The following is a 26,490-nucleotide window of genomic DNA, read 5'->3' on the forward strand; positions in this document are numbered from 1 at the left end:
GTAGTTAGGATTACAGGTGGGAGCCATCAGCGCCCAGCCCCAGTACAAATCTTATAAAACCTACTCCAGTACTCCGCCAGATTCAGGTAACCTCTTTGGGGCTTACCACTCAGACATAGTTGTGACCCTCCCACATGGAAGATATTCTGACAATGTATTCTAGCAGAATACATTGTTTTTATTGTCCATCCTTTTCTTTTTATCTAGGAGACCTTTGGTATCCTGAGAAATATGGTTCCAAGGAGCCCTCCACTGACTACCTCCTCAAGACTTAGGATACGTAGACATCAGTACTGTAGTGGGCTTGTACTATTCATTTGTCCTATCACACCACCTTTCAACAATCTCAGAGTTTTAGTGTTTTATTGCAGTTAAGCCATTCACTTTTACTTTGCTTTGAGTCACCATTTGCTTTTAGGAAGACAGATTTTCACAAAATTAAAAACAGGGAAGCAGCAGATCACACAATGATTTAAACACAACCAGTGATAACTTAAGACTGACAGAGCTTCTCTCCATCAGTTGAGCTGGTACTGTGTTTGCAGGAATTTAAATGTTCTTTCAGTTTTTAAAAATGACCTTACTTTTTTATCATACTTGGTCAAAACCGTATGCAATAAATGCATGAAAAAGTGTTTCTTTTTAAAATAAAAATTTTTTACTGTAATTATAAAGGTAATGAACAGAGAGGTTACAGTTACATAAGTCAGGTAATGAGTACATTTCATTTTGGACAATGTCACTCCTTCCTTCACTGTCTCCCAGTTCTTTCCTTCTGTGCACACCCACAAGTTATATATAGTTCATTTTCAGGATAGTGTCTAGTGAGTATGAAAAATGTTTCTTGAATGGTTCAATTATATCCATAGTCTATGCTTCAAAATTAATCTTAACTCAATACTACCCTTCTTATACTTGTCTCATAATATAATTCATAAAACCCTATTCCCAGACAGAACATTAACTGAACTAATATATATTTTTATTCAATTATACAAATAACTTTTATGATGCAAAGTTCTTTTTACAGTAGTATGGACCATGCTTGCTTTTCTCTTGCAGGTGATACTAATCAGTTTATTGTGAACTGGTGGTTTTTGTTTTTTTGTTTTTTGTTTTTTGTTTTTTTAATTAAAATTTGGCTTTTAGCCAGGCACTGGTGGCTCACACCTATAATCCTAGCTACTCAGAAGGCTGAGATGTGCAGATCACAAAGCAGCCCCGGCAGGAAAACCCATGAGACTCTTATTTCCTATAAACCACTCAGAAAACTGGAAGTGGCGCTGTTGCTCAAGTGTTAGAGCGCTAGCCTTGAGCTGAAGAGCTGAGGGACAGCGCCTAGGCCCAGAGTTCAAGCCCTACAACCAACAACAACAACAGAATTCGTTTGTGAATTAAAGTCAGAAATGATAGGATTTGAAGATTAATACTTTAGGTTTCTGATGTAACAATTTCTTTTTTTTTTATTGTGAAAATACTGTACAAAGGGGTTACAATTACATGGGCAAGATAACAATTTCATTTCAATTAATTGTTTATTATATTTTTTCAGTTTTAGACAAAAATATAAAATATCTCAGCTTTTTGTAGGACTCTTGATAACTAATGATACATATCTGTGTATACTTACATACAATATATGCATACATATATTTGTGAAATACATTTGTGTGTATTTATATAAAATATACATATATATTTATATTAAATTTATAATATATGTACATATTTATGTAAAATATAATAGCCATATTGTCAGTTTTATTTTGAAAGAAAAGTCTAAAGTGTATGTTTTTGAATTGTTTGAGCATTGTTTAAAAATAGGTGCTATGTTACCATATTTGAATTTAACCCCAGTAAAGCAGTTAGAGAGTAAAAGAAAACAGAGGTTTCCTGTAAGGGATGCTAGCCACTTTGTGTTCATGGCACTGGAAGCAATGTCCAGAGCAGATATAAAGCAGCATCCAAATGACTTTGTGTTCATGGCGTTGGAAGCAATGTCCAGAGCAGATATAAAGCAGCATCCAAATGACTGTAGCTCTGAAATGTTTTGGGTAAATCCACAGTGAACCTGAAGTGGGCTTTTACACACAGATTGTTCTGTTGTGTTGTTCAATGTCAGTCTTATTGTTTGAGAAACAGTTCTTGATTATGAAGTATAATTGAGGAGCTGGATATTTTGAATAATCATTTTCTTAAGAATTATATATAAAAATTTAAATATAAAAGGGAAAGTATACATGCCATTTTGTTTTATTTTATAACTTATATTGTTATATTAGTATAGAAAATAGCAGTTTGGCCATAATTTCTTAAAATCTATTTGAACTTTGCCTTTATTTTTATAAGTGATCAGCTTCAAACAACTTGGAATTGTTTCACTTACATTCACTTATATTCTGCCTGCATATTTAGTATAGATTGGCTATATTCTTACTGATGATGCCCATGTTCTCAGCCTTTGGATTTGTGATTATCTCAAAAGTAAAGCAGTGCTTCACATAAAAAAAAAACAAAAATAGGGGGCTGGGAAGGTGGCTCAGTGGTAGAGCGCTTGCCTTGCATGTATGAGGCCCTGGGTTCGATTCCTCAGCACCACATAAGCAAAGAGAAAAAAGCCAGAAGTGGCGCTGTGGCTCAAGTGGTAGAGCACTAGACTTGAGCTGAGGGACAGCGCCCAGGCCCAGAGTTCAGGCCCCACAACTGGACCCCTCTCCCCCAAAAAAAGTACAAGCCAGGTGACAATGGCTTATGCCTGTAATCTTAGCTACTCAGGAGGCTAAGATCTGAGGATCATGGTTCAAAGCCAGCCTGGGCAGGAAAGTCCATGAGACTCTTAGCTCCAATTAACCACCAGAAAACTGGAAGTGGCACTGTGGCTCAAGTGGTAGAGTGCTCACCTTAACTGAAGAGCATAGAGACAGTGCCCAGGCCCAAAGTTTAAGCCCCACGACCAACCAAAAAAAAAAAGTACTAAGTTGATAATGTCCAAAGTGAATTTAACCATTTTTTTCTGTATTTAAGTTAAAGTATCTTTATTATGAATATTCATGAGTATGGTTTGTAGAAAGATGTCTTGGCTGGCCCTCTATTGATCATGATGGCTTCTCTGGTCTACTGGCTAAAGGATGCTGAGCTCAAAATGGCAAATGACAGTTATTCCCTTCTAGGAAACAAGTGGAGAATAGTACCTAAATACAGAGAGAAACATGAGAGCTAAAAATTACTTTGTGTACTTTTCTCTCACATTCTTCTCTTTTGAAAATATTTTTTCAAATGATGAGCCCAAGTTGTAGAATTTTGTTTCATATTTATATAAGTAGGAGTTGCTGACTGACTTCGTGATTTATAAAAAAGTTTTTCTAACTGTAGCTTAGACTGGCTAAGAAATATGTAGTCTTGCCATTCATCTTTCTACCTTGTCTGTCAACTTTTATGCTTTGTTTAGCTTTCTTTAATTCTTTTCCCCAAGGATTTTTTTTTTTTTTTGGTTCTGAGCTCAAATCTCTAATTATCTTTGTTAGCGTGTTTCTGTGAATTTATTGCAGTCATTTTGTTGTCCTTTACTCTTTCTTTCTTGCAGTCAGACTTCATTAATCTCAGATTCTTTGGCTTAGCTAGTAATTGGTACTCACAAAAATGTGATGGACTATTGATTAAAATCAAATGAACAAAAAATCTTCTGATAAATGTGAAGTGGAGGGGAAAATGACAGGAAAATTACACTTGTGCATTTAAGGAAGAAAGAAAGTGGGTATAGATTTTGCCCCAGGGTGTCACAAATGCTGTTTATAGAAAGTACAGGGGGCTCTGGAGTCTCGTGTCATTGGAGCTGCACAGTTCCCTTACAGGACTGAGTTGAGGCAGAGCCCTGTCTACTCCTTTTAAGAACTTGCTTGACCTTTCTGTGAAACTCCTGAGGAAAGAGGATACCTGTGGTTTGTGTGAACCACCTTTATTTTCCACATGGAAAATGACATGACATAAATACAAAAGAATTACATATGAAGACAAAATAATTTATAGTCGTAACAGACAAATTGAATTAGTTTTACATTATAAACAAATAGAATGATACAAAGCAATATAATTTATAAGGGTAAATGGAAAATATTCAATCTTGCCAGTTGATGCAGAATTAAAAATGATGATGTTGCTTAATTTGTGCTTAGGGAAAGTCTCATAATTTTCTTGTGAAAGAGGGCCGGTGGCCTATAAATGGTAATGTGATATGTTTTGAAGATAATTTAGTGAGACACACCTGAAGTACACTAAATCTTTCATGTTTCCTTTCTCCTTTCCCCTTCCTCCCTTCTTCCCTCATTTTTTTTTTCAGTGCTGGGGATTAAACTCAAAGCCTCATGCTTACTAGGCAAGCCCCGTAACACTGAGCTATATACCCATAGCTCATATCTTTTCACTTAAGTTACATTTCTAAAAATCCAGTGGCAAAGTAATTAAGACCCCTATGTGAGAAAAGCTGTCAATGTAGATATTTATTGTGGCATCACTTGAAATGAAGGAAATAAGTGACACATGCAGCATTACAGGAATAGCTAAGCTAGCTCTGATGTTTTTGTGTATTGAAGCTTCAACAGAGACAAAAATGATTGTGTTAAAGAAGAAATACTTGCCGAGAAACGGGTAATATCAATGAGAATAGCCAAGGTGGAAAACAGTATAGAGAGTCCTTATAAAACAAATAACCCAACTAAAAAAAGCACCTAGACATAGACCTACTATATGATCCAGAATTCCCACTGCTGGACATGAGTCCAAAGGGAAGGAAGCCTATGTGTGAAAGACATCCGCAGCCCTTGTTTATTACTGCACTATTCACAACAGCCAATGTAAGCAATCACTGAGGGTCCACCAGTGGATGAATGGGTAAAACAAATGTATATGCTCAATGAAATTCTTTCCTTTGGGACAAAATAAGTCAGGCTCAGCAAAATGAGCGATACATTTTTAAAAAATCTGTTTATGAAAGCTACAGAGCTGATACCATAAAAATAGAAAGTAGAATAGTGGTTATCAGAGGTTGAAAAGAAGGTAGATGGGAGCTGGTGGAGAAAAAATGATTACAGGGTAGAAGCAGAGCTGGGTTTATTGGTGTACACCTGTAATCCCAGCACTCAAGAAGTTGAATCAAGAATATCAAGAGTGCAAGGCCATTCTGGTCTTACATGGAATACTTGGGTCCATTAAGATAGGTACAGTAATTTCTATCATTCTGTAACATAGTAGAAAAGCTTTGGTTGATGACAGTTGCACATTTTGAAATAGTTGAAGGATTTTGAATATTCCTAATGTGAAGTAATGACAAGGGTGTATGGTATAGAAGTGCCTGTTTCCATGTGTGACTATTATACATTGTATGCAAGCATTGAAGCATCACTCCATATTCTGTAAATATTATGTGTCATTTAGAAGTAAAAATGACTATAAATTCAGTAAACCAAACAAAATTTCAGAATTGAAATTAAAAGTAACAATTAGAATAATGCTTATCATATGATGTTGCATGTAAACAGAGTTCAGAATAGTATCCTAAGTATAACTAAACTGTGGACTTCTTACCGAAGAAATATGAAAGAAAATATAGTTGTTGAGAGTAATTTTAATTTTTTTCTGCAATAAAATTGTCTCTGGTATGTATTTTAATTATTAAATTTCATTTTCTTTACTCATCAATAATCATTGTCTAATCCCTTTGGGAAGCAAAGGATTAGAATTAGATAAAAACTTATTGGCTCAGCAGATCACCTATGAAATCTTCAGTACTAAGAAGGAAGAAAAGATAAATAGGAATAATCCTTTTAACTTCTCCTGTTTCATCATGTCTACTTTTACTTGTTCCCATGCTAGTGTTATTACCTTTAAGAAGCTGTGTACCACAATAAACTTGTTCATGGGATTTAGGCCTGAAGTCTAGGTCTGAATTTTAACTCTGTTATGTTTGCTGTGTGCCTTTCAGCAAACAATCTAACTATTCAACTTCTCTTACTTGTGTTTTGTTTTGTTTATTTTGAGACAAAGTCTCACTAGATAGTCTAAGCTTACCTCCAAATAATAATCCTCTTGCCTTAGCCTCCTGAGTGGTAGGATTACAGACTTTTGCTATTATCACTCACAACATCTCTTAAAAGAAGTATTAGGAAGATTGAGTATATTTGAATGTGCGTATATGTGTGTGTGTATATATATATATGTATATATATATATATATACACACACACACACACACACATACAGGTATGGATATATGGATGGTTTTGTAATTCAAAGTTCTATGCAAATATTGTTGCTGCTTTTTAATAAATTAATGACTAATTTGAAGTAGGGGAAAGATGGGATAGACTTAGCAGACCAACTTTAACCCATATCTGAAATGTTGCTAAAATTGTTTTCTTTTTGTTACAGGGATCTTTTATTTAGCCAAATGTATGACAAATTAAGTGAGAATTCAGTGGCCAAAGGAGTGTTTTTGGAGTGCCTTGAACCATATATTTTAAGTGATAAATTGGTGGGGATCACACCCCAGGTCATGAAAGACTTAATTGTTCATTTCCAAGATAAAAAGTTAATGGAAAATGTGGAAGCCCTCATTGTACATATGGATATCACCAGCCTAGACATTCAGCAGGTGAGTGTATAGATAGTCTGCTAGCTTACAGAATAAACATTATTCTTCTATTGGTTATATTTACCTGACTGATAAGGACTCTGTCTGCCTTCTGCAAAGTGATTTTTACTTGTTGAATGATTTTGGAAAAATATCTTACAAATTTGTATTTGTCAAAGTATTTCTTAGGACTGTGTATGTGAAAGCTAGATAGTTAATGCCTGCAAGCCAGGGATTAAGTCTTCTATTTCTTTAAAATTCTCAGCAGCTTATGACATAGAGTTTGCTTTTATTAGTTGTTTAAGAAATGCTTCTTAAGCTGGGCACTAGTGGCTCATGCCTGTAATCCTTGTTTCTCAGGAGGTTGAGACCTGAAGATCACAGTTTAAAGCCAGCCCAGGCAGGAAAGTGCATGAGCCTTACTTCTAAATAACCAGCAGAAAGCTGGAAGTGGAGCAAGCAGTGGTGCAAGTATTAGAGCACCAACCTTGAGTAAAAAAGCTCAAGGACAGTTCCCAGAGCCTGAGGTGTTAAGCCCTAGGACTAGCACCAAAAAAATAAAAATAAAAAAGGCTTCTTGATTGATTCTTCATCAGTTTGTTCTTCATCAGCTTCCACCCAGCAGCCCAGTTTCAATTATAGATAATCTTCACATGAACAGTAGAGTATATTTGTTCGTATTCTTTTTCTTTTTGTGCTGGGGATTAAATCCATGGGCTTGTGCAAGCTAGGCAAATTCTGTACCACAAGCTACATTACAGCCAAATAATAGAGTAATTTTACCTTTAAGAGAATGATGCCAGGCCAGGCACCGGTGGCTCATACCTGTAATCCTAGCTACTAAGGAGGCTGAGATCTGAGGAGCGTGGTTCAAAGCCAGGCAGGCAGGAAAGTCCGTGAGACTCCTGTCTCCAGTAAACCATCAGAAAACCAGAAGTGGCATTGTGGCTCAAGTGGTAGAGCACTGGCCCTGAGCTAAAGAGCTCAGCAACAGGACCCAGGCCCAAGTTCAACCCCCATGACTGACCAAAAAAAAAGAAAAAGAGAGAGAGAGAGAGAGACAATGATGCTATTTTACCAAGAGCTAGTATATAAAGCTTTGAAATGCTTGAAGATGATAGAAGGGGCAAATTACAGAATTTCTTAGCCCAGGCAGCCTGGCTGTTGTTTGAAAATATGCCTCTGGTATATTTCAAGTTCCCACAACAATTTTTCAGTCCTTTGTTGAGAGTCATTATCTATTCTGCTTAAGATACTACGCAATGTAATTCTTTAATTCCGCATTAGCTCTAATAATGAATGTCTTCCCACAGAAGTGCTAAGCCCTCTTGAACTAAAATATGTGTGACTAACAAAGGTTTTAAAAAAGATCAAAAGCTTTTTAAAGTATAAAAATTACATGAAAATGAAAGATCTGAAAACATGGTGTTGGTCTTTCTAGAAGTTCTTTCTGGAGTGGGTGTGAGTGTACAAAGCAAAGCCAGATCTTTTTTATGCATGTCCTTCTGTTATCTGGATAGTCTGGTCTTCAGTCTGGTAACAATCCAGTGATCTGAGACCACATTATCAACCTAACTCACATGTAGGAGAATTTTTTCCCCCAGTCTTTGGGCCTTGAACTCTGGGCCTGGGCATTATTCTTGAACTTTTGCTCAAGGCTAGCACTCTAGCACTTGAGCCAAAGTGCCAGTTCAGCCTTTTCTGAGTAGTTTATTGGAGATAAGAGTCTCATGGAGTTTTCTGCCCCGACTGGCTTTGAACTGTGATCCTAGCTTCCTGAGTAGCTAGGATTATAGATGTAAGCCACCAGTGCCCAGCTGAGGAGACATTTTTATTCCCAACGTTTTCATCTTTTCCCCAGTTTCACGTAAATACAGTTTGATCTTTTTCATGGTAAAACAGCAATAAGAAGAAACATCATCTCTCCATATCAAGCTTTCTTTCACTCCTTCTTGTCTTTCAGAGGTTATGGACCTCTGAAAACATTGTATGGCTTGCTATTTATATACTCTTCACATTCTAATAACTTTTGATCGCTTTGTTAAAAGTCATTAGTGACTTTTCTTTACCATGTTGAATATTTTTCAGTTGTATTTTACGTGGTCTTTTGGCAGTATTTGTTCAGCATTTCAAGAAGTATTTAATGAGTGTCAGGCTTTGGGGATGCTGCAGTTAGGCTGGTGAACAGATTTGTCTCTCTTAAAGCTTAACTCCCTCCCTCCCCTCCCCCCCCTTCTGCCTGGGTCTTGAACTTAGGGCCTGGGGCACTGTCCCTGAGCTTTTGTGCTCAAGACTAGTGCTCTGTCACTTGAGTAACAGCTCTACTTCCAGCTTTTTTGTGGTTGGAGATAAAAGTCTCACAGACTTTTCTTCCCAGGCTGGCTTAAAACTGCAATCCTCAGATCTCAGCCTCCTAAGTAGGTAGGATTACAGGTATGAGCCATGGGTACCTGGCTTAAAGCTTAACTTTTAGCAGAAAAGTTTGGCAATAAACATATAAACAAGTAAGTAAACTAGAAAAGAATCCAAACAAGTGTTGTTTAAAATCAAAAGGGACAATATGGGAGGGAGAGAGAGGGAGAAAGATGGAGAGAGAGAGAGAGAGAGAGAGAGAGAGAGAGAGAGAGAGAGAGAAGCTGCCTGTGATAGGCTAGTTATAGAAAGTGTTTTTGAAAAAGTAATGTTGAGTCTTAGAATCTGAAGACAAGAAGGAATCTTGGAAGATCTTGGAAGAGAATATTGTTACAGATAAAAGTTAATATAGGGCTGGGAAGGTGCTCAGTGGTAGAGTGCTTGCCTTGCATGCATGAGGCCCTGGGTTCGATTCCTCAGCACCACATAAGCAGAAAACGCCAGAAGTGGAGCTGTAACTCAATTGGTAGAGCACTAGCCTTGAGCTGAAGAGCTGAGGGATAGCGGTCAGGCTCAGAGTTCAGGCCCCACGACCCACCAAAAAAAAAAAAAAAAAGACGGGGTGGGGGGGGCGGGAGGGGAAGGTTGTTGTTGAGGTAACAGAAAGCAAAAATAAATCTGGAACTTGGTGAGAAACAGAATTCGACTTTGCAAGACAAGGTACAAATGTCTCCATTTTATTTAAGTGTCATGAAAAATTGGCCTGATTCTGAATATTTTGGAAGGAAAATTGGTTTACTGGTGAACTACATGTGAGAATGTCGAAATGTGGGAATGAGAGAACTTTAAGATGATGATAGTTTTAGCTTGAGAAACTGGGTGGATAAAGGGTGATTCCTTTAAGGCAATTGGAAGACTAGTTCAAGTCTAAGTCTGAGAAACAAAATCAGGAGTCTTGTTTTGACATTTTCTTTTGACATAGCTGTTAAACATCCAGGTGAAGACACTAAGGAAGGTGTGAAGAGGAGAGGGTCAAAGGAGAGATTAGGGCAGAACTATGTGTTGGTCATCAGTAAGGAGATAGACCAGTCTCCCTGACAATTGCTGTTCTGCTGTGGTCCTCTTTTCAGTTAAGTACCATGTCACTCTCATAGGAACAATATGGAACATTTGTATTGTAAATCGTGTATTCATTTTTCTAAGCATTGGGCTGGGAAGGTGGCTCAATGGTTAGAGTGCTTGCCTTGCATGTATGAGGCCCTGGGTTCGATTCCTCAGCCAGAAGTGGCGCTATGGCTTGAGTGGCCTTGAGGTGAAGAGGTGTGGGACAGCATCCAGGCCCAGAGTTCAGGCCCCATGACCGGCTCCCCCCCAACCCCCCTAAAAAAAAAAAAACAAAAAAAAATTCCAATCTTTGGGGCTGGGAAGGTGGCTCAGTGGTAGAGCGCTTGCCTTGCATACCTGAGGCCCTGGGTTTGATTCCTCAGTACCACATAAGCAAAAAGAAAAAAAAGCCGGAAGTGGTGCTGTGGCTCAAGTGGTAGAGCGCTAGCCTTGAGCTGAAGAGCTGAGGGACAGCGCCCAGGCCCAGAGTTCAGGCCCCACGACTGGACACCCCCCCCCCAAAAAAAAAAAAAAACGGACTCATTTTTCTAAGCATCTTCTCAATAGATCTTGCTCTATCTTTTAAACACTTCAAGCCTTTCCCCACTATAGGTTTTTCATCCTTACTTTCTTCTGCCTTATACATCCCTCATTTCACTTCTGCTTTTGGCATACAGGTGGAGGCAGACAGCCTTTAGGTCCTAGCTTCCATATTGCTTCTCCAGGGATATCTTTTTGAATATTGTAGACCAAGTCAGATTTTTAAAAAATAATGCTTATCACCTTTGTAAATAATTAATTATTAAAGTAGTAGAATCTTTTTCCATGTATTAACTCATGCCAAGTGCTCCTCCTTTCTTTTGATTAGTATACAGAACTGTAAGGGTGGGGCCTAGGTCTGGATTTTCATAACTTTATCCTTGATGCCTAGAAGAATGCCCAAAAGATAAGGGTTTCATGAATTTTTATAGCACTACTTTAAATCTTCATTAAAAGTAAAATAAGCCAGGTGCTGGTGGCTTACACCTAGCTACTCAGGAGGCTGAGATCTGACAATTATAGTTGGAAGCCAACCTGGGCAGGAAAGTCTGTGAGACTCTTACCTCCAATTAAGCACAAAATAAGGTGGAAGTAGAGCTGTAGCTCAATTGTTATTGTGCTGCTAGCCTTGAGCAAAAAATCTCAGGCACAGCACCCAGGCCTTGAGTTCAAGCCACAGGACTGCTCCTGTGCTAAGATTGAAAGCAGAAGGATAGAGAAGAAACAAAATGAAACACTGGAAGATGTTTAAAAGTAGCTACTGTAAGCTGGGTGCCTATGGCTTGTGCCTGTAATCCTAAGTACTCAGGAGGCTACGATCTGAGGATTGCTGTTCAAAGTCAGCCAGGCAGGAAAGTTTGTGAGACTCATCTCCACTAAACTACCAAAAAAAGCCAGAAATGGAGCTATGACTCAAGTAGTAAAGTGCTAGCTTTGAACAAAAAGAAGTTAAGAGAGAGTTGTTAGGCCCTGAGTTCAAGCTGTAGGACCAATGTGACACACACACACACACACACACACACACACACACACACACACACACACACACACACATAAGAGAGAGTTGTTAGGCCCTGAGTTCAAGCTGTAGGACCAATGTGACACACACACACACACACACACACATAAGAGAGAGTTGTTAGGCCCTGAGTTCAAGCTGTAGGACCAATGTGACACACACACACACACACACACACACACACACACACACACACACACACACACACACACACACACACACACACACACACACACACACACACACACACACACACACACACACACACACACACACACACACACACACACACACACACACACACACACACCATTGTACAATTTAAAGCAAAATTGAACCTATAGTAATACTTATCCAGCCCTGAGTTCAAGCTGTAGGACCAATGTGACACACACACACACACACACACACACACACACACACACACACACACACACACACACACACACACACCATTGTACAATTTAAAGCAAAATTGAACCTATAGTAATACTTATCCAGCCATTGTGCTTGAGTATTTAAATTTCAGTGTTTATCAGAGAAGGTATAAAAAGGGAAAAGAATTTAAGATCTTCATTCTTAAAGCTTTAAGGAAAATAATTGGTGAAATAAACTAAATTGTATGAACTTTTCCTTTGTATAGATAGTTCTCATGTGCTGGGAAAATCGTCTCTATGATGCTATGATCTATGTCTACAACAGAGGCATGAATGAATTTATTAGTCCCATGGAAGTAAGTACTTTCTAAATGTAGGACATATTTAGTGTTGTATATTAGTTTTTCCCTAGTCTCAATTTGCTTTGAATAGTTTGTTTTATCCAATCATTTAAAATTTCTTATTTATTAGACTTATGCCAATTTAACTTTTACTCTCAGGTTGTCTTTATTGTTTTTTATTACTGGGATTGAACTTTTATTACTTGGGTCTTTCTTCTTGTGTGCTAAGCATATTTTCTACCACTAATCCTCACTAGACTTTCATATCTTCTTTGGGGGGGGGGTGAGGGTTGGTTGTGGGGCCTGAACTCTGAGCCTGGGCACTGTCCCTCAGCTCTTCAGCTCAAGGCTAGGGGCTCTACCACTTGAGCCACAGCACCACTTCCGGCTTTTTCTGCTTAGGTGGTGCTAAGGAATCGAACCCAGGGCCTCATGCATGCATGGCAAGCACTCTACCACTGAGCCACCTTCTCAGCCCTCATTTCATATCTTCTTTCATGGTGTTCTTGTTTATTTGTGCACGTAGATATTTAAATCTCAGAGAACAATAGGTAAAACTAATGTTTACTTGTTTTAAAACTTTAAATTTTTTTCTGCTAGGAATTTTTTTATATAGTAATTTTTTTCAAATGGTTTAAGAAGCTCATTTTATACAATTACTATATATAATAAATTACTGTTCTGTGATTCTGTTTTGGAATTCTGCTGGGATGGTTCCTGAAAAAAGCAGGCATCTATTATTTGTAAAGTTGTTAATGTGTTGATTTTCCGAATTCAGAATTTTGTAACATTGATGATACTTTGTTTTTTAATTATCCTTACAAAAGTAATCCAAAAAGCATTTAGGTTTGATTTTGTCCATTTTGTTATATGTCTTAAATGGAAGAAAGCACTGTGGAAATCATGCTGGGGAGAAGGTACACGCAGTACTTGTCAGCTGCTTGCTGCTTTATTACAGTGACTAATGTATCTCAGAAGAACCAGGCATCTACTGATGACATCCAGGCAACCTTTTCTGTTTAAATTTAATGCAATCCCAAACTGTCTTCACTGTATTACTAAGTTGGCAGTTATTCTGTGAAATTTCAGGCTTCTTAAGGATGTCTAATTGCTATCCTCTCTCCTGGTCAGTTTTGAAGATTCATACCACATTCCTGTTCCCTTGATATTGTTCCTGATTGTATTAATTATTCTTTCCCTTAAAACCTCTCAGTTGACTCCTCATTGAGGTGCCTGAGAAAGATAGCTGCCTCTGAAATGAGCTTCTGTACTTCCTTGCATGCAATACTTCTCTAAGTTCTAACAAGACCACAGTTAGGAAGAATTAGTACAGTTTCTAGTTGCTCTCAAAGAAATCTCTCCAAAGAGATTCGTTTTAATGCATTATATACCAACAAAAATGGCTGTTGGATTTTTATGTTGCTTTTGCATTTTCTGCTGGGTGTGAGTTTTATTCTCCTAGTCTGCTTCACCTTTGTACCTGTACATGTCACATGGTACACTGGGCTCTTGGGGTTGCCTGTGTTCAGAGTAGCTTTCAAGTATAATGGCTTTCAGCAGGAGCTTGGTATTTATTATTAAACAGTCATTTGAAGATTCCTATGATTCCTCTCTTTTAATTCTCTGCCTGTATGGAAATCACTTTTCAGTGTTTGAAGTTTAGCTATATTCATACCTAAAGAGGTATACATTAATAAGAGAGTTCCTACCTTTTGAATTTTTTCTTGCTTTTTCAGAATGAAAGTGTCATCACAGTTGAAATAACTATTATAGCTTCTGAAATGCTTCCTTAGTGCAGTTTGGATGTTTCTAATGTAAAAATAGGGTCAATATAAGTTGGGAAGAAAACCTTCTCTACCAACTTAGGTCTCAATGATGGCAGGCCATGAGGAGTCAGTGGGAAAGAACATCAAGATACAAAGTAACAGAAGAAAAGAAAATGTTTTTTACATACGTGTATGGGAACACTAATTAGTGAGCAGCTCTATGAATAGCTAGAAGTGAAGATTTCTATGCTAGCTTAACAAACAACAGAGAGAATGGATGTAGGTCTATAATAGGAAAGTATGCAAAGTTTTTTAGAAATTTCTCTCTCTCTCTTTCTGTCTCTCTATCTCTTTCTCTGTCTTTCTTCCTTTTTGACATAAGTGTCTTTCTTTGGTGGTTGGCCTCAGACTCTTTGAGAACTTCTTGCTTCTACCTCCTGAGTAGCTGGTCCAAGCTAAGCTTCTGGCATGCACAGGAGACTTACTGATGCAGACAGCTGAAATTTGTACTTTCTCATGCTGTGGATCAGTCCTTTTTCAAATAAGAAAGTTTCTCTGGGGGATCCATGGTATCTATAATTTTTCAAGGCTGTGCCTATGGTCAGATAATGTTTTTATGTTCCAATGTTTTGATGTTTTGATGTTTTTAGTATAAAGTAATCTCATTACCACTTTGTTGGGATGTTAATATCTTACTTTTTGTTTAAAAAAAAAGAGTAAAGGTAGTTTAAGAATCTGAGATGCCTTATATAAGAAATTATCTGAACAATTAACTTTGTCTAAATGGTTTGTTTTAATGATGAATATGACAATGATTTTTTCCTTAATAACCCTAAACAGTGCATGTATATATTGTTTTTATATTTAAAATAAAAAGAAAATGATTTTATTAGAGAAAGATGATTAATAACTTAAGAATATTACCTTTAAATGATGGTGATTATTTTTCTATTAATTTTAATACAGAAACTTTTCAGAGTCATTGCTCCTCCTCTGAATGCAGGAAAAGCGCTATCAGGTATTAATTTTGTAAGCTTTATTTTTTTCTCTTTTTCATACTTTAAGGTATTATTTAAGCATTATAAAATTCACCAATTTTATGTATGCATGCGAGTTTTGATAATCATATATAACCAGCACCATAGTCAAACCATATCAGGAATTGTATTTTTTTCTCATAGTAAAAAATTTCTTCTTGTCCTCTGTACTTCTAATTTCTCTGGTGATATTGTTTATTTAGAAGCATTATTCCCACCTGTGAATTTCTTACATTTCTTTCTGTTATTGATTTCTAATTTCATTCTGTTGTAATCAGAGAACATGCTTTGTGATTTCTGGCTTTTTAAATTCATTAAAATTTAATTTATTGGCTAACATATGGTCTACTCGGGAAGAAAATGTTGAATATGTTCTGCTGTTTAGTGGAAAGTTCTAGTATGTCCAGTTGTCCTGTAGTTTTGTTCAAATCTTGTATTTCCTGTTTATCTTCTGCTGATGTTTTATCTAATACTCAAAGTAGGGCATTAAATTCTTTAAAGATTATTGTTGCATTGTCTATTTCTAACTTAAAATCTTGTCAATTTTTGCTTAATTTTTATAGCAAGTACTCATTAAATATTTAATACTTAGACAAATAATTTCATCTAAAAGTCATTAAGTTGTTTAAAACTCTGACAACACTTTCCACATTTCATATGATGTTATTCCTTTTGTGTGGCAGTTTCTAAAAGCATGGACATTCTTTCTATTTCTTATAAAAATTCTTTTGTCAATAATTAGTTACACTGGTGGTGTTATAAAATTAGTTTAAATGAAAAGGTAGATTCCATCCAGATTTACCCAGTTTTGATTGAACTGAACTGAAACAAAGAAAAACGAATCAAATTTTTACCACTTTTCAAAAGTTCATGAACTGTATCCTGCCACTTTAGGTATTATTTTGGTTTTAGTTTTATGAGAAGCTTACTGTCTGTGAAATTTTTTAATTACATAGTAGAAGTCTTAATACTCAAAAGTATTTTTACTTTGAAAAATTAGGAGTACAGAACCTCAAAAAGTCTTCACATGAGGCTATTTGGCTTTTGTTTGGAATATGTCATGGCTTTTTTTTTTTTTTTTTTTTTTTTTTTTTTGCCTGAGGCTTGAACTCAGGGCATAGGCACTGTCCCTTAGCCTCTTTGTGCTCAAGGCTAGCACTCTACCACTTCCACCACAGCTCTACTTCTGGCGATTTGAGTAGGTTATTGGAGATAAGAGTCTTACGGGGGACTTTTCTACATTGGCTGGCTTTGAACCATGATCCTGAGATCTCAGCCTCCTGAGTAGCTAGGATTATTACAAGCCAGTTTATTATTATTATTATTATTATTATTATTATTATTATTATTATTATAAGCCAGTGATGCCCAGCTTGTTATGGCCATATTTTATGCTCACATGTCACACACAGATAAGTTGTGCCATGTCCAGCACTGCAAGGTGAACATGTATCTAGAAGGGGGAATGGCACCTTATGAGAATAACAGACAAACACAAAGACAGTTTCAGGAATCAAAGCCAGGAAACCAGGGGACACTGTATCTCAGAGGATAAAGGCCCCCTAGTTTATCTTCCAAGCGGTTTTTATTATCCAGTATGATGTAATAGGAAAGGCAGTAAATTTTATACATAATTAGTGATGAATAAATAAGTTTCTTCTCTAATACAAAGCAGGCATTATTCTGGTAGGAAAGTAACCTCAAGCTAAACAAGTTCTTAAGCTAATATCCATGAGTAAACTTGCTATCTTCTTGTCTTGGTCTGGAAGAAGGATTAGAAGCCAAGCCAAGCATAAACTCTTAAGCTAAAGTTCTTTTTTTTTAGTTCATATAATTGTTTAATAAGTTATATAGATGTTCTAAAGTTGTTGAGTGAACTAGTTAACTGAGGAATTGAACCCAGGTACTGAGGAATCAAACCCAGGGCTTCATGCTTGCTAGGCAAGCACTCTACCACTAAGCCACAGTCCCAGCCCCCAAAACATAATCTTTATTTTTCAAAAAGAACAGTCTGTATTTCTTCCAATTGAAATTCCTCTGTCCACTTTTGCAGGCCTTTTGTGTTATGTGTGGTTCAGAACTTTGCAAAAGAGTCATTTTCTTTTCATATTTGCTTATTCCTTCAGCTTTTTTGACTAGTGAGCTGCTTTCTTTCAATTTTTTTTCCAGAGACAACTGCTAGTTTTGCTACATTTAGTCTACAATTCTCTGGTTATTTGGTAAAGTAACAAAATCAGGACTTCTGGAGTTTACATGGATCCTGCTTGCTTCATCCTCATTGACGAGAATCTCATGTGGCAATTCTCCACCTGTTATGACCAACTTTTTTTCTACTTAGCAGACTGATGAATAGAGGTTGGCAAACAGGGTTAAGGATTTCCCATCTCTAATAAAGTATTCTGACGTATCATAAGCAATGGGATGTAGTTCTGTCATGGGCGCTTTTCCCTTTTACCAATTTGCCCCAGATAGCCATGGAGTAGAAGGTTGCTGATTTCTGCTGTCAGTTCTTCCATTATGTACAGTGTCCTTTGTGTATTATTATCTGCGGCACCCTTCATCCTGAAAATGTCACCAGCAATCCTGTTGTCATTTTCTGTGTACAAACATGGGAGTCCATTGAGCCAGTTTGTACCATGATAGAAATCAATGCAAATTGTTTTATGTAGTAGCTCTTAATCAGAGTTTTCAATTCTGAGGGTCCAAGATTATGTGTTGGCTTCTGCTGGGCTCTTGTGAGGACCTTACGGCAAATGTCACAATGGCAATTGAATACCACTTAGGGAAGTGGCTCTGTGGCTCAAGTGGTAGAGCTCTCGCCTTGAGCTGAAGAGCTCAGGGCAGCACCCAAGCCCAGAGTTCAAGCCCCACGACTGGCCAAAAAAAAAAAAAAAAAAAAAAGAATACCACTTAGGTCAGGAAGCCAGAGACCCAGTTGTTACTTAATTTTATTTTGGAATTTTCAGTTCTCTGAGAGGCAGTGTGCAGTTTTGGTTTAGCTTTCACTTCCTGCTTAGAGAGAGCTTCAAAATCAGCCATATAGGTTCTAGTGGGCTTTTTCTGGTCTTCTTTGGATAAATATCTAATTCTACACTTGTGCAAATCCTTCTAAAATTCCAAGAATACATTGAAGCTTTTTTAAAAACAAGATGTAGATCCATTCTCCATCTTATTCTTTTACTTTCTTTTTTTTTTTTTTTTTGGTCGGTCATGGGGCTTAAACTCTGGGCCTGGGCACTGTTCCTCAGCTCTTCAGCTCAAGGTGAGCACTCTTCCACTTGAGCTACAGCACCACTTCTGGTTTATTGGAGATAAGAGTTTCATGGACTTTCCTGCCTGGGCTGGCTTTGAACCGCAATCCTCAGATCTCAGCCTCCTGAGTAGCTAGGATTACAGGCGCGAGCCACCAGCGCCAGGCTTCTTTTACATTTTTTGAAGCGCTTCTTACTAGTCCCAGTTGTTAACCCTGTCTCAGGCAACTGTATGTTAAAGAGTAGTGCTAACTATTCTTAGGTGCCCTGAAGGTAGCACTGTTCTGAATCTGGAAGAAAAAGAACATATGGCTTTTGTTCTTTTTCTCTACTATTTTTCCCCTTTGATTTTATCAGTACTTTTCCTGAAAATGCAGCTACAAATGAGCTGCTATGTGATGACAATTCTCTTAGGATGGGACATTCATTTTTATTATCTTTAAATAGTTGTACAAAGTGTTTTCAATTCAATATGGCAGTTTATGAGTATTGTTGGGGAAAATGGAGAACGGAAAAGGAATAGACCAGACTTGATCATCAATAGGCGAGGACTGTTTATTGAGGAACAGCAAAGGGCAGAGACCTTCATTGTTTGGAGGTTGTGCCATAGAATTGGGACAGGAGCTGGGTTTTTTTTTTTGGGGGGTCCGGTCATGGGGCCTGAACTCTGGGCGTGGGCGCTGTCCCTCAGCTCTTCAGGAGCTGGGTTTTTATATGAGGTCTGAGCAAGGAGGCAGAGGTTAATGAAAAAGCCACTAGGTCAAGGAAGGGAGGTGGGGGCTTTTCAGTTGGGCCTACAATGGGATCTTTACGTGGATGTAGGTGGATTGCCCTGCCAGCACATCAAAGTTCACACATACCTGGGATTTTGCCTCACGTGTCTGTATGGACCTGGGACAATATGCCGGGGGTGTGGGGGGGGGGGGTTTCCATTCCTTCAAGTACAGTGCATCTTGAATGTGTCAAGGGCTTTTTCCTCTCAGAGGTGCACTAGGTTGTTGGTTTTCACAGATATGAATATTGAGAGGCTATTACTGGTTTTAGAAGCTTTTTGTGTGTGTGCCTTGAACTCAGGGTATGGGCATTGTACTTGAGCTTTTGTGCTCAAGGCTAATCCTCTACCAGTTAAGCCACAGCTCCACATCTAGCTTTTTGGTGGTTAATTGGAGGTAAGAGTCTCACTGACTTTCCTGTTCCAGCTTCTTTGAACCACAACCCTCAGATCTCATCCTCCTAACTAGCTAGGATTATAAGCATTAGTCACCAGCATTCAGCTTTGTTAATGATGCTAGGAAATAGGGGAAAGTGGTAGTAGGTAAAGTTATTCACTATAAAGCTTACTGTTCTTACTGAGATTCAGACATTTTACTTACAGAAACATTTCTCAGATTATGGCAGATCTTCAGTTGTTCAGGAGTCTTGAAAAAGTTGAATTTTGCCTATATTTTCATTACCTTTGTGGAGTAAGAGACTTTTGGAACACTACTAGTTCAGGGTTTGACCTGTTTGATTTTAGGGGTTTTATTTGGACTTCAAAAAACAAAACAAAGCAAAAAAAAACCCTTTTTGTCTTCCAGGTTAGGTGATTTCTGTTACCCTACCTTTAAGTTCACTTGATTTTTCCTTTCATGTCAATTCAGTTGTTAAATCCACTCAACAATTTTTTATTTGTAACAGTCTAATTTAGTTCTCTTTTTTTATTGGTTCTGTTCTCTGCTGCAACTCTTAATTTATCTGTTGAAATTTTTATGCATTGAAATATGTCTTGTTTTACTTTATTGAGGATAATTATAATAATTCTTTTAAAACTGTCATCTGTTCTAACATTTTGTTCATCTGAGGATTGGACTTGTTCAATTTTCTTTTGTCTCAAGTTTTTTCTCTTCAGTTCTTTATGTGTTGGGTAATTTTGTATTTGTTCTAGTATTTTGTTACTTTTCTTGCCTATTTTTTCCTTTGTTTTATCACGGACTTTTTTTTTTTTTTTTAGTACTGGAGTTTGAAGTCAGAGCCTCACGTTTTGTAGGTGCTCTACCACTTGGGCCATGCCTCAGTCCTTTCCTGTTTTCATTATTTTTCTTTTCACGTAGGATCTTGCATTTTTTACCCGGGGCACCCTGGACTGTGAACCTTTTATCCATACTACCCACATATAACTGAGATGACAAGCAAAGCCCACCACATCCAGCTTATTGTTTGGGAATGGGAAATGGGGCCTTACTCATTTCTAGCACAGGCTGGCCTCAATCTCCTAAGTACATAGCTTTATTTTTTGGATAGAGCTTTGTACTTTTTGTTCAAATCCTCCTACCTTCTCCCTAGTTTCTGGGGTTACACATGTGAACCACCACACCTAGCCTCTTTTTTTTCATTTTAATAAATATTATTTTATATGATTAGAGACACAGACTCGACTCTTCATCAGGGGTTTTTTTTTCAACTGCCCATGTGGCAACTATAGTCACTTCTCAGCTCATTTGTTTTTATCTGGTGTTTTTGGTTATGAAATAGGTTTTTAGAACCAGGCCCAAAATTCAGGAGTCCCATGTTAGGTTCAGCTACTGTCTCCTGTATGTTAAGGGACATGGTAATGGACAGAGAAAGATTTATTGTATGGCAGCCATGGGAAGACAGCACTTCAGACATCTTCAGCCATATTCTGAGATACAAACATTAGCTTTAGGTTAAACAGGGAAAATTGGGAGCAGGGATTGAGAAAGATAAGTAAATCTAAAGTCCCAGGTCAAGGTGTGTGACTTGGCTAGTCATCAGCTCAGTCTCTGTCTCCAGAGGAGTTTCGGAAAAGCTGTTATCACTTTACTTTGGGACAGGGTGGCTGGTGACCTCTTAGGTTTTGAGTTGTTTCTTTTAAGATGGTAAGAAGGTATTGCCTGTTTGAGGAGTGTTCCACACAGGATACTTATCAGCGAGTCTTCTCTTTCTTGAAGCCTGAGATGATTATAAGGTGATGGTAACAGAGAATAGCTCAGATCCAAGGGCAAAGGTACAAAGTTGGGGAACTTGTAGTTAATTCACAGGGCCCAGGAAAAGTATCTTTTAGGTTACCTTTTACAATTCTGATCCACACGCATGGTTCAGAGCTCACAGGCGGAGCTTTTGAGTCCTTCCTTTGCTCACTTTCTTTGTAAGAGGTCCCCCTGTCCTCAATCTCTTAACTGTTCATGTTTCCTGGCTTCTCTTTTCAGTTCTTCAGCCAAAAAATTGCTGCTTTTTCCATGTAAGCCGTGAACCTGCTGTGTTTGCTATACAGGCTGTAATTTAGGCCCAGGCTAAAAGCCACAGTGATGGTAGTTTACTTGTATGGCTCCGGGTCTCTTCTCTTCCAAGCAGCTGAAAGCCCCCCACGGCCTGTATGCCTGTCCTCACACTCCTGTTTTGTTGGAGTGGGAGCTTGCTGTCGCTCTGGTCTTTTTGTCGTTGGCTGGCTATTTGGAATCTTTTTCCTGCATGGTGCTTTAGTGATCAGTCACAGGTGTAATTAGACAGTTTGCAGATCCACTCTATGACTCTTTCCCTTTGGGTATTATCTCATTCTCTTCTAGTCCTGGTTTATTGATTTTACTTTCCCTTAGGCCAGAGAATCTAAAGATCTTTCCACTGCTGGCTTCTGAGTATAGGTCTCAGTGTATTTGCCCTTGGAGAAAAGATAGAGAGGGAGCCATGAATCTGAACTCCCCACCAGATTGATGGTTCTGTCTTCTCTCCAGTAACTTCAGGGAGTTACTTTTTGTATTTTGCCCAGGGTTTCATCTTTTTGCTGCAAGGGTAAGGAAATCATTTACTGTATAGTCTTAATCTCATACCTAGAAACAGCCTTGAGCTTAATCTCTTTGGAACCAACTTGAGAATTGTTTTTTGGGTGTGTATCTACCAGTAACGAACAAGGAATATAGCATGGAAAAGCCCAAATGCAGTTGTTGAGCTTTTACAACAGAAAATGGTCTAAACAAAGATTTAGGGAGAGATTAGTTATAGAAAATGAAGCTGGGTGTTCGTTCAGTTTACTATATATTTACTGATCACCTCCTTATCAGCTAGTCACTACTGGATACTAGAAGTATAGAAATACTCAGGTTCTTTGCCTCTAAGAAGCTCATGATTAGGGGAATAGTGGAGATTATCTGGGAAGTGATCAGGTTTAACTCTGTCCAGGAATATTATGATCTAGAGATATTCTGCCTCAGATTTCTGATAATAAATGTGATTGTCTAGTCAATAAAATGAAACTGGTAATTTCATCAGTAAGATGATCTGTATCTTGTGTCATAACTAATTGTGTTGGATTAAATTACATTTGGAATTAAAACAAGATATAATTGCTCATACAGTTTTGTGCAGCTCAGGTTTATTTATATAGGTAACATCACAAGCAGTATTTATAAGGGATTATTATTAAAAGTTATATACTTCAAATTAATTGTATACTTAAAAGCACTATATCAGTTCAATTCACCATACAATACTTATATCTAGTACGCACATAACAAAGTTAGAAGTTTTAGGCCTTTGTTTTTGCCAGCTACAAATTCCTATAATCTACACCTGGTTCCATTCTGTGCCCTTGACCCTTGACCTAAATATCTAATTTTCTGATACCCTTCAGTCAGGGAAATAGGTTTATCTCACCAAATGACAGAGCTTACATTTTTGACATAATATAAAATAGAATGATCCCTAAAACTTTATTCAAAATCAGTTACTTAAAATATTTGAGACCAGTGGCCTTCTCAGCCCTAGAACACAGTGGGTAGTGAAAGTTTATGTTAAAAATGAGAAGATGGGAAAGAATGACATTGCCCCATTTGTTAGGAAATGGAAAGACTTGGAAAAAATTATATTAAGTGAAGTAAGCCAGGCCCAAAGAAACATAGGTCCCATGGTTTCCCTTATTTGCAACAACTAGTATATGTCTGAGTCAAGCAGAAAAGGTCAGATAAGTTGATGTTAGGGAAATGAACCCTATGATATGTATTCAAATGTTTTTTCTTTCATGCAATTGTTTCTAACATATTTATAAGATGATTTCTTTGTTGCTTTGTATGTCCCTCCCCCATGGTATAACCCTTGCTTTCATTGTATTTGATGTTGGTATAATTTGTGGAGGGGAAGGGAAAAAACAAATAGTTTAAATAGGGATACAGGTGGACCCATTGCAACAATGAGATGTACAAGTCGTTATGTTGAAAAATGAACTTTACAACTTTGGTGAGGGGGGGTGGGAGGAGGATTCGTTGGGGGGAGGCAGATGGAAAGGGATGGAAAGGGGAAACAAAGGAGGAGGCAACAATGCTTGATAGGAAATGTACTCATTATCTTGCCCATGTAATTGTAACCCCTCTGTACAGTATTTTCACAATAAGAAAATGAGAAGATGTTGTGGCTATTACCTGAATACAAATTAATTAGCTATCAACTTACAGCCTGCTCTACACCTTCCTTTGGATCCAAGCTAGAGAATAAGGCAGTAACACATAAGCTTCTTTTCTTAGATCTGTTTCTTTCTGTGTGTGCTGTTGAATAACTTGTGGATTTTGTGTCTGTGTATAGAACATAATGGGAGATTTTTTTCTTTACATTGAAATGATCTTATTTCAATTTTCTGTCATTTGGAAGTATATTTGTTTAACCTTTAAATACAAAGTTTTAGTTTTATTTCCACATAAAGAGTATATTTCTGAAATAGTTTTGAAAGAAGCTGCCAACAATACCTTTCTTTGTTGTTTTTCAGATGAGCAAGTTGTCATGGGCAATAAGCTTCTTGTATATATTAGGTAAAAACTTTTTGCTTATTTATCTGTGACTATATTCTTTCCTTATTTCCCCCTAATGTTTGAAGAGAAATTATTATTTAATACTTCTATATAAAGCTTTCCATTTCCAGAGGGCTTTTTTTTTTTTTTTAGGTGTTGGTACTGGGGCTTGAACTCAGGGCCTGGGCACTGAGCTTCTTTGGGCTAATGGCTAACACTCTACTATTTGGGCCACAGCTCTACTTTCAGCTTTTTTGGTAGGTTAGTGGAGATGAGAATCTGATGGACTTTTTAATCATCATTCTTCTTCTTTTTTCTTTCTTTCTCCCCCACCCCTCTTTTTTTGGTGTGCCAGTCCTAGGGTTTAAACTCAGGTTCTGGGTACTATTCCTGAACTTTTTTGCTCAAGGCTAGCTAATACTCTACCACTTGAGCCACAGCTCTACCTCTGACTTTTTGGTGATTACTTGGAGAGAAGAATCTTATGGACTTTCCTGCTCAGGCTGGCTTTGAACCTTGATCTTCAGATCTCAGCCTCCTGGTTAGCTAGGCTTATAGGTATGAGCTACCAGCACTCAGCTAACTACCATTCTTAAAGGTACATCAGGCTGACTGGCAGCTATGAATGGTACCAGAGGTTCCTTCAAGATGCTGAGTGTGAGGTCTTTGGATAAAGTCCTTGTTGCTCTCTGTTCCTCTAGTGCTGTTGTATAGAAATGGAAGTCCTCGCTCAGGCTCAAGATGAGTTACTTCATTACCATTTTCTAAAGGGGATGTCAATATTTTTTAACTGACACGTAAGAACATAAAAATGTGCATTTTTAGAGGGTACCATGTAATGTTTTGATAAATGTATATGTTGGTGTTTAAATCGGGATGAACACATCTGTGCCCTCAAACATTTATCTTTCCTTTATAAGGGTGAAAAAACTCAAAGCCTTCCTTGTAGCTTTTTTTTTTTTTTGCGGGGGGGGGTCCGGTCATGGGGCCTGAACTCTGGGCCTGGGCGCTGTCTCTCAACTCTTCAGCTCAAGGCTAGCGCTCTACCACTTGAGCCACAGCGCCACTTCCGGCTTTTTTCTTTTTGCTTGTGTGGTACTGAGGAATCGAACCCAGGGCCTCATGCATGCAAGGTAAGCGCTCCACCACTGAGCCACCTTCCCAGCCCCCCCTTGTAGCTTTTTGAAACATACATGCACATGATCATTATCTGTAGTTACCCTATAACCTTATTGTGCAATAGCTATGATCTGGTTTTGAACTTGAGCTGACAAAACTGAGCCTGCTTCCAAAGCAAACTTGAATCTTGGGCTTGAGACAATACAGTGTGCTACTCACTTGAAAGATAACCTGTTTACAAGTCACCACATCTGCTTCTCACCCCACCCCTTTTCTTTAGCTGCTGTCTGGCAGGTCGTGCATATCCCCTTGGTGACATCCCTGAAGATCTTGTCCCCTTGGTTAAAAACCAGGTTGGTACCATTTTCACAGCCTTTTTAATCTATACCACTTGAAATGCACTGAATATAACTTGCAGTGGAGGATTACACTTAGCTCAGGAATTATTTCCAATACAGGAATCGATTCACTGTCACAAAAATCAACAATTTTAGTTGATAGAGGATTCTAGAGAGATCTTACAACACAGTAGCAATTTAAACTGAATTCAGCCTACCTTTATTTTATCCAAGTGGGAATCATTACTTCTGCAAGATGCTTTGAAAGCTGGGAGGAAATCATCAACAATTGCTGTTCACCTTGCAGGTTTTTGAATTTTTGATTCGCCTGCATTCAGCAGAAGCATCTCCTGAGGAAGAAGTCTATCCTTATGTCCGGACTTTGCTACATTTTGACACAAGGGAATTTCTGAATGTATTGGCACTGGTAAGGGACAGTATGATTTTATTGATGTTTTCCAAGGAGTCAGAATGATCATTTTTTGATAGAATGAAAGAAGAAACAATTATCCTTAGAAAAGCACAGAAGTAGTAAGTCAAAATTTCAAATGTTTGATTTTTTTGGGCTACCCATGTTCTCTGTCTAGTTCTTTATAGTCCTTCTTCTTTTCTTTGTTTTCCTGTCTCTGCACACTCATCATAAAGTTAAAAACATTAGGTTAGATATTTTTTAAATTGTATTACCTGGCTTACTAAATGTGAATGAGGGCTCCAAGCAGACACAGTGAGGACAATGGAAATAATTTTAGTTGAAATGGAACATGCAGGCTTCATGCTAAACAAAACCCTTATCCATGTTTAATTAGAGATGAATTTGGATGAAGCAGGGTTTCTGTGAAAGTGTCCCTGGG

At 37.8% G+C, this 26,490-nt stretch overlaps 1 protein-coding gene across 2 annotated transcripts in view; it reads left to right on the forward strand.

The window, feature by feature from the left end:
- Vps8 (VPS8 subunit of CORVET complex) overlaps positions 1-26,490 on the forward strand; it is a 228,588-nt gene that overhangs the window by 74,489 nt on the left and 127,609 nt on the right. For both annotated transcript variants that reach the window (XM_070029739.1, XM_070029740.1), the window contains 6 exons: positions 6,424-6,646; positions 12,283-12,372; positions 15,090-15,141; positions 24,161-24,203; positions 25,582-25,654; positions 25,947-26,066. In XM_070029739.1, the coding sequence (XP_069885840.1) occupies positions 6,424-6,646; positions 12,283-12,372; positions 15,090-15,141; positions 24,161-24,203; positions 25,582-25,654; positions 25,947-26,066 (601 nt within the window). The remainder of the gene's footprint in view (positions 1-6,423; positions 6,647-12,282; positions 12,373-15,089; positions 15,142-24,160; positions 24,204-25,581; positions 25,655-25,946; positions 26,067-26,490) is intronic.

The sequence above is a fragment of the Dipodomys merriami genome, unplaced genomic scaffold (genome assembly GCF_024711535.1).
Source record: "Dipodomys merriami isolate MVZ:Mamm:240054 unplaced genomic scaffold, mDipMer1.0.p SCAF_2, whole genome shotgun sequence".
NCBI classification, from domain to species: Eukaryota; Metazoa; Chordata; class Mammalia; order Rodentia; family Heteromyidae; genus Dipodomys; species Dipodomys merriami.